Source organism: Salvelinus namaycush, chromosome 23 (genome assembly GCF_016432855.1).
Source record: "Salvelinus namaycush isolate Seneca chromosome 23, SaNama_1.0, whole genome shotgun sequence".
Lineage (NCBI taxonomy): Eukaryota > Metazoa > Chordata > Actinopteri > Salmoniformes > Salmonidae > Salvelinus > Salvelinus namaycush.
Window position 1 is genome coordinate 42,100,177 of NC_052329.1, and position 13,404 is coordinate 42,113,580.

At 43.9% G+C, this 13,404-nt stretch overlaps 1 protein-coding gene across 1 annotated transcript in view; it reads left to right on the plus strand.

Moving 5' to 3' along the window:
* Window positions 1–314: 314 nt before the first annotated feature.
* The window catches only part of LOC120018443 (ATP-binding cassette sub-family G member 1-like), a 42,715-nt gene continuing 29,625 nt past the window's right edge, over window positions 315–13,404 (plus strand). Inside the window, exons 1-2 of the mRNA XM_038961647.1 lie at window positions 315–377; window positions 2,835–3,078. Coding sequence (XP_038817575.1) covers window positions 315–377; window positions 2,835–3,078 — 307 coding nt within the window. The remainder of the gene's footprint in view (window positions 378–2,834; window positions 3,079–13,404) is intronic.

Here is a 13,404-nt window from a genome sequence, read left to right on the forward strand (position 1 = left end):
AGCTGTAGATGACATGCGTATTGTGCAATTCCACAAACATTAACCTGGAGAGAGGCGATAACCACCAGTTGCCGCCGGTCCGGTGTGTGACGTCACATTTTAAACACGGTGGCTGGTTGTGCGCTTGTAAACAATAGGCTACTGATTTCGTCCTGGGCACAGGGCATGCAAGACACGCGGGAGAGAACATAATTAGGAAGAGTGAACACCTTTTTTAGGTGCTCAGCGCATACCAAGCGGCGATGCAACAGATTTGTGCAGGTTTTTAGGTGGAATATTTTTGTCCATTTACTGGATCCGTTTTTGGAGGGGGAATGGCATGTCTTATGGCAGCATTTTCTGTGAATAACGACACTGTCACTAACTCCATCCTAATGGTAAGAAAACGCTCTTATTCATTAAACATGAAAATGTGATTGTGTCAATGTATTGTGATAATATTGATGGTATTTTCTTTAATGACATATTTTTTATCCTTTTATTTAACCTTTATTTAACCAGGCAAGTTGATTAAGAAAAAATGCTAGTTTACAATGACGGCATGGCAAGTTGTGCATTTCTTTAAATGAACATGTTTGATCAGCATTTTGCTATCAGTTCTTCTTGTTCATCATAATGTCCAAAACTGTTCATCATAATAGGCAGCCTAGATGAGAATATGAACTGTAATATCCCCTCTCCAAATGATTGAAATGCATTATGATCAGTGGTGTAAAGTACTTATGTAAAAATACTTTAAAGTGCTACTTCAGTAGTTTTTGTCGTATCTGTACTTTACTATTTCGATTTTTGACAACTTTTACTTTTACTACATTCCTAAAGAAAGTGATGTACTTCTTACTCCATACATTTTCACTGACGCCCAAAAGTACTCGTTACATTTTGAATGCTTAGCAGGACAGAAATGAACAATTTCACGCACTTATCTAGAGAACGTCCCTGGTCATCTCTACCAGCCTCTGATCTAAACACAATGCTTTGTTTTCTAAATGATGTCTGAGTGTTGGAGTGTACCCCTGGCTATCTGTAAATAAATAAAAAACACGAACAATTGTGCCATCTGGTTTGCTTAATATAAGGAATTTGAAATGATTTATACTTTTACATTTGATACTTAAGTACATTTTTGCAATTACATTTAGTTTTGATACTTAAGTATATTTTAAACCAAATACTTTTAGACTTTACCTTAAGTAGTATGTTACTGGGTGACTTTCACTTTATTTCTTGAGTCATTTCCTATTTACTTTTACTCAAGTATGACAATTGGGTACTTTTTCCACCACTGATTATGATTGTATTAATACTATGTGGGAAATACTTCAATAGATGTTTTGCATTTTCAAATCATGATAGTTACAATAGCGATAACAATATTTGCTAATTATTAGACAAGATGACTATATCAATCTGCAAGTTTTTCATTTTGTCAGTTTTGTTTAACCCGATGGCCATAAATGCTGGGTTAAAAACAACCCGATTTGGGTCATAAATATTGGATAAAACACATGCTGGGTTATTTTTACCCAGCCAGTTGGGTATCTTTTACTTTCATGCTGGGTTGACCTAGCATCTGGGTATTTTTTAATGTAATCCCTAGGTTATTTTCAGGAGGTGTGGCTTTCAGATATAACTTATTAATGGCAACCTGTGAGAGTAAATGTCATTCCTGTTCACCATGTTAAGTTTACATACTGCAAATAAAATGTTTTCTTAAAATGTTTATCATTTTACAAATTCTTTTTTAGAATATTAGGATTATTTATTACATATTATAATAAAGTGGTATCTATCCCAACAGTGTGATTTGTATAGGCTTTCAGGGAACTCATACACTTCTGTAAGCCTCATGGAATACCAAAAACCCCTACTAAACTACGTATAGTACATATTTTAATAACCCAGCACCAATAACCCAGCATCAACAACCTAACTGTGCTCTTTTTAATGAAAACAATCCAACTATGTGACCCAACGCCTGCAACCCGGCAGTTGGGTCAACCAAACAACCCAGCAATATTTTGTGAATGAACCATAGATTCGAATGACTGCCGTCTTTCTTCAATAATCCATTTTTTATTACTCAAATGTGTATATGTAATTAACACATACCATTTAGTTCATCAGTATTATTGCATGGCTGTTGTTTTTCTTTGTGCTCAGAGTAACCTCTGAGTACTATCGTACTTTGTCCGATAGTAACCTCGGCACTCTGCCTATAGATAGAAACAGATTAGGCGACTCTGCAGTAGCCTACAGTAGCCTATGCCAATATGCACGTTCCCTAAATCGTATTCTGAAAGGGAAATGATCAGAAATGTACATGCATATGTACATCTCAAATCAAGGAATTGTGTTATAAGATATCTTTATTGTATTCAAGTTTGATTGTTGTCTACAATCTGGGATATTTTCAGTGGTCAAATTAAAATTATTGACCTTGATTCTTGAAGAATATAACTTAGAAATGCCTCTCAGGCTCAGCACAACTGTCTGGGTCTATTATAAGTCAAAATATATGTTTTTTTACTCCATTGTTTAAGAATATCAAGATCGGAAATGAACAATGTGTAGCATCATGTTTCAAACATATCATTTGGATGTCATGGACTGACATTCCTTGCATCACAAGCATTGCCTATGAATTTGAGAGGGGTTACATTTTCTTAGTCTCATCTCTCAACTTTTTATATCAAAACAAGTGGTGAGGCTGCCGTTTTTCAATTCCCAGTTTTAATGGTGTAACCTACCCCACTTTGTTGGCAAATTTTTTGATAATTCAATCATTTTATACCCCAAACCACCTGTTGTACCTCTCTCTCCATCACCACCAGAACACCAATGGGCCTCCCGATCTGATGCTGGACCCCAGGACTGTATGTGTATCTCTTGATGAAGTGGTATCCAATCATGTGAGCAGTCAACATACTCCATTATTAAATGGGCACCTCAAGAAGGTGGAGAACAGTCTAACTGAAGCCCAACGTTTTTCCTACCTGCCACGTCGACCAGCAGTAAACATTGAATTCAAAGATGTCAGCTACTCAGTTCCAGAGGGACCATGGTGGAGAAAGAAAGGTGGGTGCATTATAGGCCTTTCTCAGGAATCTTATTTTTCAAATCAAATCACATTTTATTTGTCACATGCTTTGTAAACAACAGGTGTAGACTAACAGTAAAATGCTTATGGGCCCTTCCCAACAATGCAGAGAGACAAATAGATAGAAAGTAACACGAGGTATAAATACAGTTTCCCACAATAAGTTGGGTGAATTTTGGCCCATTCCTCCTGACAGAGCTGGTGCAACTGAGTCAGGTTAGTTGGCCTCCTTGCTCGCACACACTTTTTCAGTTCTGCGCACACATTTTCTATGGGATTGAGGTCAGGGCTTTGTGATGGCCACTCCAATACCTTGACTTTGTTGTCCATTAAGCCATTTTGCCACAACTGTGGAAGTATGCTTGGGGTCATTGTCCATTTGGAAGACCCATTTGTGACCAAGCTTTAACTTCCTGACTGATGTCTTGAGATGTTGCTTCAATATATCCAAATAATTTTCCTGCCTCATGATGCCATCTATTTTGTGAAGGGCACCAGTCCCTCCTGCAGCAAAGCACCTCCACAACATGATGCTGCTACCCAGTGCTTCACGGTTGGGATGGTGTTCTTCGGCTTGAAAGCCTCCCCCTTTTTACCTCCAAACATGACGATGGTCGTTATGGCCTAACAGTTCTATTTTTGTTTCATCAGACCAGAGGACATTTCTCCAAAAAGTACGATCTTTGTCCCCATGGCAGTTGCAAACCGTAGTCTGGCTTTTTTATGGCAGTTTTGGAACAGTGGCTTCTTCCTTGCTGAGCGGTCTTTCAGGTTATGTCGATATAGGACTCGTTTTACTGTGGATATAGATACTTTTGTACCTGTTTCCTCCAGCATCTTCACAAGGTCCTTTGCTGTTGTTCTGGGATTAAGTTGCACTTTTCGCACCAAAGTAGGTTCGTCTCTAGGAAACAGAACGCGTCTCTTTGCTGAGCGGTATGACGTCTGCGTGGTCCCATGGTGTTTATACTTGCGTACTATTGTTTGTACAGATGAACGTGGCACCTTCAGGCGTTTGGAAATTGCTCCCAAGGGTGAACCAGACTTGTGGAGGTTTACAATTTTTTTCTGAGGTCTTGGCTGATTTTTTAGATTTTCCCATGATGTCAAGCAAAGAGGCACTGAGTTTGAAGGTAGGCCTTGACATACATCCACAGGTACACCTCCAATTGACTCAAATGATGTCAATTAGCCTATCAGAAGCTTCTAAAGCCATGACATCATTTTCTGGAATTTTCCAAGCTGTTTAAAGGCACAGTCAACTTAGTGTATGTAAACTTCTGACCCACTGGAATTGTGATACAGTGAATTATAAGTGAAATAATCTGTCTGTAAACAATTGTTGGAAAAATGACTTGTGTCATGCACAAAGTAGATGTCCTAACCGACTTGCCAAAACTATAGTTTGTTAACAAGAAGTTTGTGGAGTGGTTGAAAAACAAGTTTTAATGACTCCAACCTAAGTGTATGTAAACTTCCGACTTCAACTGTAGGTAGGGGTAAAATGACTAGGCAAAATGATAGATAATAAGCAGTTGTAGCAGCAGTGTATGTTATGAGTCAAAAGAGTGCAAAGGGTGGTCAATACAGATAGTTTGGGTAGCTATTTGGTTAAAGTTGCACTATGCAGAAATCACTCCGCCATTTCCTGGTTGTTAAAACTCTAATAGTTCTCCTAATTTCAGTTTATGTGACAAAATAAGCCTGTATAGTGTAGAGAATCATTGTACCATCTAAACCGCTGTGAAAAATATTTCCCATTACCAAAAATATTGTTGTTTCAGCTGTTTGGAACTGGTGTACAAAACCGAAAGTAAAAGACGCAAAAAACAACAATTTAAGAACGGGAAGCATAGAAATAGCGCACATAGAACAGATATACTGCTTCTTAGACTTGCTATCAAGTAGAATGATAGATCTATAACTCACATTTCTATGTGAATTTGGTCGGGTCGCCCAAAAAGTTACATGTTGCCACTTGAACTATTTAGCAGTCTTATAGCGTCGGGGTGTAGAAGCTGTTCAGGGTTCTGTTGGTTCCAGACTTAGTGTATCGGTACCGCTTGCCATGTGGCAGCAGAGAGAACAGTCTATGACTTGGGTGGCTGGAGTCTGACTTTTTTGGGCCTTCCTCTGACACCACCTGGTATAGAGGTTTTGGATGGCAGCGAGCTCTGCCCCAGTGATTTACTGGGCCGGACACACTACCCTCTGTAGCGCCTTGCAGTCGGATGCCAAGCAGTTGTCATACCAAGCGGTGATGCAGCCAGTCAAGATGCTCTCCATGGTGCAGCTGTAGAGCTTTTTGAGGGCCCATGCCAAATCTTTTCAGCCTCCTGAGGGGGAAGAGGTGTTGTATCTTCTTCACAACTGTGTTGTTGTGTGTGGACGATATCCTTAGTGATGTGTATGTAACAGGGTTTTATTGGTGATTCCCCTTGCCACTTTATTGTTAAGCCAATGGGTTTTTGGTTTTAGTTTTGTCTTGCCTTCACCTACTCAACATGGCATCTTATTGGCTGGTTTGCGTAGCTTGCTTACGAGGGGGGATGTTTCAGTTAGAATCGTCCCAGTGAACAAGCACCAAACCAGCGGTAAGTTGTTGGTTGCAAAGCACTGTACATCAAAAGTGATTTTTATACTCCCAAGTGATGATTTATTTTATGCCAAGGTGTTAATAGGAGGAGAAGTGGAAATGAGAGCTATGCTTGACAGTGGATCCATGGCTTGTACCTTGAGCTCTAGGGTCTTACCTGAACTGTTGCGTGCAGGAGTGTTGAAAAGTCCATCATTGAGTCCTACAGAGGTAGTCTTGGTTGGTTGTGGTGGGTTGAAGACGAAGCCTTTGGGAGTATGTGAGCTGGAGATGGAGGTGTACGGATGTGTAGTTGCCGTGCCTACACTGGTGGTTGAAGGCCAGAGTGATGACCTCATCTTGGGCAGCAATCTCCTAAAGCACTTGATTCGCCACCTGAAGACGGATGGAGATCTCTGGAAGAGGGTTTATACTCCTGGGTGTGACGGGGGTGAGGAGAGCAAGCTAATCAATATGATGGCTAATGTGGAGAGATGGAGAGACAGTGAAGTACCTGACAAAGTTGGAACTGTGAGACTAAAAGGGGCGGTGACTCTAGAGCCTATGCAGGAGCACTTAGTCTGGGGCAGACTACGAAACACTCAGAATCTATCAGCGGGCAGTGCTGTTCTCATTGAGCCCAGCAGTTCAAGGTCAACACCAAGGTCAATACTAGTAGGGAGGACAGTAGCTCTATTGCGGGGGGATGGGTGGCTCCCTGTTAGAGTGATAAACCCTTCTCAGAAGACCGTGACATTGAGACGAAACGCCACTCTAGCCGATGTCTTTCCTTGCATGGCTCTAGAGGACTTTGACTGTTCGTGTGTGAATGATGATTCATCAGCAGCTTTACAGCAGCAAGTGCAGAGAACGGCTGATATACTCACTGACTGCCAAGATGACTTGACACTGACTGATGACGGTTCCAGCCAACTTCACGATACTGACGGACCTGACAGTTCAAGCGATCCTGAGGTCTTACGTGACTTAGGTTTGTCTGATATTGATGTTGACTCCTGTCAAGCGTCTCCTGCTGGTAAGAAGAAACTCATCCAGCTCATAGCTGAGTACCAGTCTATTTCTTCCAGGCACAAGTTGGATTGTGGAAAAGCTTCCGGATGTCTTCACCGCATTCAACTGAGTGATGAGAAACCCTTTCGGATGCCCTACCGACGCCTTTCACCAAATCATTATGAGAAGCTCAAACAAGCATTGAATGAGATGGAAGAACGTGAAATCATAAGGAAGTCTAGTAGTGAGTTCGCCTCTCCCCTTGTCCTTGTATGGAAGAAGTCTGGAGACCTGAGACTCTGTACTGATTTTCGTTTGCTCAATGCTCGCACCATCAAAGACGCCCACCCACTCCCTCACCAGGCTGACGCGCTGGCTGCTTTAGGTGGAAATGCCTTTTTCTCGACAATGGACCTTACCTCTGGCTACTACAATGTGGAAGTGCATGAGGATGACCGGAGATTCACAGCTTTTACGTCGCCATTTGGATTGTACGAGTACAATCGTATGCCACAGGGGTTATGTAATAGTCCTGCAACCTTTATGAGGATGATGCTAAACATCTTTGGAGATCAGAACTTTCTTAGCCTGCTGTGTTACCTTGACGATGTCTTGGTCTATGCGCCCACTGAAGATCTGGCTATACAGCGCCTGGAAATGGTTTTTGAGCGTCTCAAGGCTCACAACCTGAAGTTGGCGCCAAAAAAGTGTAACTTTCTGCAGAGGTCTGTGAAGTTTCTGGGGCATATCATTAGTGCGGATGGTGTAGCTACAGACCCTGAGAAGGTGAGGGCCATTACAGGAGTAACAGAAGCTGATCTGATGGAAGATGGCACTGACATTCCATCTCAGAAGAAATTGAGGTCATTCCTTGGGATGGTGGTGTATTATCAACAGTTCATTGAAGGTTGCTCGACCATTGCAAAGCCTCTCTTTGGATTGACTACTGGACACAAGGCTCCACGCTGGAAAAAGAAGCGACGCTCACCTGTCAGGAAGTTGACGGCTGCCGACTGGACAACAGAATGCAGACAGGCCTTATTCCAGCTAAAGCAAGCCTTACTGGACGAGGTTTTGTTGGCCCACCCCAACTTCGAAAAACCCTTTCTACTCTCGGTGGATGCGTCCAGCAATGGCTTAGGTGCTGTGCTGTCCCAGGTGCAGGAACAGGGAGCTACAGCGAGACCTATAGCCTTCGCGAGCAAGTCCCTCAGTTATGCGCAGTCGAGGTATCCTGCGCACAGGCTCGAGTTCTTTGCCATGAAATGGGCTATCTGTGACAAGTTCCACCACTGGCTACGGGGACAGCAGTTCACGGTATGGACGGATAATAATCCCTTGACATACATTCTGACCAAAGCAAAGCTTGATGCTTGTGAACAGAGATGGGTCGCCAAGCTGGCACCATACGAGTTTGACATCAAGTACATCCCTGGAAAAATAAATGTTGTTGCAGATGCTTTGAGCAGAGAGCCCTTCATATGACCCAGTGCACTCCATCGCCTGACAAGGGTCCCGTACGAGACCTTACTAGCTGAAGCCGACGCTTTGAGCACAGACAGAGTGCAAGATGTGTTTCGCTGGTCCAGCCACCCCTTTGACAAAGCCTCTGACTCCAACGAAGTGGTCATTAGCTGTCAGGCTACTGTTGACCCCCCATCTGGTGCTTTATCAAGACATGAAGTTGCAGCTGTTCTTCATTCACACAGGTGCTGGGGGGGTGAAGTGGGCTCACATGCACTGCTGTTGCCACAGCTTCCACAAGCTGTTATGCCATCAGAGCAGACCGATGTCGATGTTCTGCCACACGACCTACTGATGAGTAAGCAGCGTGATGACAACGTGATCAGCAGAATTATCTTCTTTGTGGAGAGGGGGAGAAGACCATCCCGGAGAGAGCGTGCCCATGAGAGTGTTGAGGTTTTGTGTCTTCTCAGAAGTTGGGACAAGTTGACCATGAAGATGGGTGTACTGTATCGTGTTTCAAGGAATGTGGTTACAAAGAGGAAAACGTATCTGTATGTGGTTCCAGCCTCCATGAAAGCAATGGTGTTGAAGGGTGTCCATGATGAAGCTGGTCACCAGGGCCAACAGAGAACAGTCTACCTGACAAGACAGAGGTTCTTCTGGCATGGCCTGGAGAGGGAGGTAAAGGCATATGTGAAGTGCTGCAGGAGATGCGTCGTGAGCAAGCTCCTCTTGAGAGCATAATAACAACTGAGCCTCTTGAACTAGTGTGCATAGACTTCTGGTCTGCAGAAGATTCTTCAAACAAGTCCTTGGATGTGCTCGTTGTTACTGACCACTTTACCAAATTGGCTCATGCCTTCTTGTGTCCGAACCAGTCTGCTAAGTCAGTAGCTCATCAGTTGTGGAACAACTATTTCTGTGTCTACGGGATGCCTCGCCGTATACACTCAGACCAGGGAGCCAACTTTGAGAGCGCTTTAATAGCCGAACTGTTGAGTGTTGCAGGTGTTCAGAAGTCTCACACCACGCCGTACCATCCGATGGGGAACGGGTCCTGCGAAAGGATGAATAGGACGTTGGGAAACATGATCCGGGCCCTGCCAACGAGAGCAAAGCACAGATGGCCTCAGGCGCTGAAGTCCCTCACGTTTGCGTACAATTGTACAATCCACGAGACCACAGGCTTTGCCCCTTTCCTGCTAATGTTTGGGAGGACGCCAAGACTGCCTGTTGACATAGTCTTTGGCTCTGTCATAGAGAACCCAGAAGTTGTCGACTATGACCAGTTTGTTCAGTCTTTGAGGAGAGATCTGAAAGAAGCCATGAATACAGCACAGGCATCTGCAGCGAAGCAGTTGAAGAGGCATGCTGACCTTTATGACAGAAGAGTCAGAGGAGCACCAGTGGAGATTGGTGATCGAGTGTTGCTGGCTAACAAGGGGGAGCGGGGAAAGCGGAAGCTCGCTGACCGTTGGGAGGATACTGTCTACCTTGTCACTGGGTTGAATGCTGACAGCCACACTTTTAAGATTCAGAACCGCTCCACTGGACGGGAGAAGACGGTACATCGCAACCTGATAATGCCAGTCAACTTCCTTCCTCTTCCCCATGCTGCCGTTGATGAGGGAACAGACATGTCTGGATTAACAGAGTCTGAGGGCATGAATGACAGCCTTGTGGTCTCAGCTGCCATGGACACTGCAGTGGATGATGATGCTGAGTACAGAACAAGAGTGTGGGTGTCAGAATTGCCTTCTGAAGGAACAGGTGACACAAGCCTGGAGGGTGATGCGCGATCCTTGGATGCTCAGGATATTCCACCTTTGGATTCGGTGGGAGATATACTGCAGCTGGAAGGTCTGCCTCGGTCAGAGAGTCTTCAAGAATCTGACCGAGACCGTAACAGTGTAGTGAGTGAGCTAATTGACCAGTCTACTTACGATATCCGTACTGACCTACCAAACTCGGACCATTCCTTACCTGATCAGTTACAGACGGACTGTGTTGACAGACCCACTATTGCAACAGTACAAAACACTGTTACCCCTTATGCAGTTGAAGGTAGTCGGGGTCGTATTAGGTCAAGGGCAGGAAGACTATTTAAACCAGTGTCAAGACTGATTGAGATTATGAATCAGCAGACAGTTAGCTCTTGAAGGTTTAATATGTGAATAGAGGGTCAATGGTATTGACATCTTTTATTTGTTTTGCTTTTACATCATTGTGACCATGATTAGAGGTTGCAGGATGGTAATGTGACGGATATGATCAACTCTCTTATGGTAGTTTATTTTATTACTTGGATGTTTTAAAGTCACTGAGTGTACTTAACATGTAACAGGCATGTTTACCTATGAGGGCTAAGGGGATTGATCAACCGCTTTTCACTCTAATTCTCAAGGAGAATAGTCTAATGACTGGAATATTTAGTGACTGATTTAAAGCAGGGTCTGCATCCTTGGTATACACAGCTTTACCTTTTAGTTTCTCTATTAGGTAGTATAAAAATATATCAAAAAACATTTTTTCTCTGGATTATTCTGTACATATGTTGAGTGTCTCTGTATCTGGTATGTTTGCACAGTGCCGTTTTGTATTTTTATTATTTTTCTTTGCAAGTGGAATTCAGTAGGGGGGAGTGTAACAGGGTTTTATTGGTGATTCCCCTTGCCACTTTATTGTTAAGCCAATGGGTTTTTGGTTTTAGTTTTGTCTTGCCTTCACCTACTCAACATGGCATCTTATTGGCTGGTTTGCGTAGCTTGCTTACGAGGGGGGATGTTTCAGTTAGAATCGTCCCAGTGAACAAGCACCAAACCAGCGGTAAGTTGTTGGTTGCAAAGCACTGTACATCAAAAGTGATTTTTATACTCCCAAGTGATGATTTAAATGTACAATTTATATAAATTTGTTTGTAAATGTTATTCGAACATCACACATAAGATGCAGTGTTTTTTGGAGAATATTGGTTGTGCATTTTGGTTGTAAAGAATTCCCGCCAGTACTAGCTAGCAACTTACTGTGTCTGGTGGGGGGGGGTTCATATATTTTGTACAGTGCGTGAGTGCAGAGTTGGATGGTGAGCCGTGCATTGCATGACGTGCAATTTTGTGCTGTTCCTATCAGGTACATTGTTAAAGATATTATATTGTATATTGTAATTGTATTATTTTGGTAACTACAGCCCAGTGAACAAGCACCAAACCAGCGTGCGTGAGTGCAGAGTTGGATGGTGAGCCGTGCATTGCATGACGTGCAATTTTGTGCTGTTCCTATCAGAATAAATCTCCATGACTGGTGCTACACGTTGGAGTTCGTGTCGAGGATTGATTGTACACAACGCAAGAAGAGTACTGTTACATGTACACCAAGGAACTTGAATCTCTCGACCCAATCCACTACAGCCCTGTCCTCATTTTCCTGTGGTCCACAATCAGCTCATTTGTCTTGCTGACGTTGAGGGAAAGGTTGTTGTCCTGGCACCACACTGCTAGGTCACCGACCACCTCCCTGTAGGCTGTCTCATCGTTGTCGGTGATCAGGCTAACCACCGTCTTGCATGGCCACACAGTCGTGGGTGAACAGAGAGTACAGGAGGGGACTAAGAACACGTCCCTGAGGGGCCGCCATGTTGAGGGTTAGCGTGCTGGTTGTGTTGTTGCCTACACTCACCACCTTGGGGTGGCCCGTCAGGAAATCCAGGATCAAGCTGCAGAGGGAGGTGTTCAGTCCCATGATCCATGACATGGTATTGAAAGCTGAGCTGTAGTCAATGAACAATTTTCCCACATAGGTTTTCCTCTTATCCAGGTGGGAGAGGGCAGTGTGGAGTGCAATAGAGATTGCGTTGTCTGTGGATCTGTTGGGGCGCTATGCGAATTGGAGTGGGTCCAAGGTGTCTGGCATGATGGGGTTGATTTGAGCCATGACCAGCCTTTCAAAGCATTTCATGACTATAGATGTGAGTGCTACGGGGTGATAGTCATTTAGACAGGTTACCTTGGCATTCTTGGGCACAAGGACTATGGTGGTCTGCTTGAAACATTAGACTGGGTTAGGAAGAGGTTGAAAATGTCAGTGAAGACACTTTCCAGCTGAACAGCACATGCTCTGAGTACGCATCCTGGTAATCCATCTGGCCCCACGGCCTTGTGAATGTTAACCTGTTTAAGGTCTTACTCACATCGGCCACGGAGAGCGAGATCACAGAGTTGTCCGGAACAGCTGGTGCTCTCATGCATGGTTCAGTGTTGCTTGTCTCGAAGCGAGCATAGAAGGAATTTAGCATGTCAGGTAGGCTGGCGTCAATGAGCAGCTCGCAGCCGGGTTTCCCTTTGTAATCCGTGATAGTTTGCAAACCCCGCCACATTCGACGAACATCAGAGCCAGCGTAGTATGATTCGATCTTAGTCCTGTATTGATGTCCCGGTCCCGTGTGGCTCAGTTGGTAGAGCATGGCGCTTGCAACACCAGGGTTGTGGGTTCATTTCCCACGGGGGGACCAGGACGAATATGTATGAACTTTCCAATTTGTAAGTCGCTCTGGATAAGAGTGTCTGCTAAATGACTTAAATGTAAATGTCTTGCCTATTTGATGGCTCGTCCGAGATTGTAGCAGTATTTTCTTTTATAAGCGTCCGGATTAGTGTCCTGCTCCTTGAAAGCGGCAGCTCTAGCTTTTAGCTCAGTGCGGATGTTGCTTGTAATCCATGGCTTCTGTTTGGGTTATGTACGTACGGTCACTTTGGGGATGATGACATCAATGCACTTATTAATGAAGCGCGTGACTGATGTGGTAATGTTATCGGATGATTCCCAGAACAAATTCCAGTCTGTGCTAGCGAAACAGTCCTGTAGCTTAGCAGCTGCTTCATCTGACCACTTGCGCTCAATACGGATCACTGGTACTTCCTGTTTGAGTTTTTGTAAGCAGGAAGAAGGAGGATAATGTTATGGTCAGATTTGTCAAGGGGGGGCGAGGGAGAGCCTTGAATGCGTTTCTGTGTGTGGAGTAAAGGTGTTCAAGAGTTTGTCACTTCTAGTTTCAAAGTTGACATGCTGGTAAAAATTTGGTCAAATGGATTTCAGTTTCCCTACATTCCCTGCACCAGTTTATTTGAATATTAAGTCAATCAATAGTAGGTCAATTGTTACAATTATGTACTTACATTTGGGGAGGCAGGTAGCCTAGTGCTTAGAGCGTTGGGCCAGTAACCGAAAGGTTGCTGGATCGAATCCCCGAGCTGAC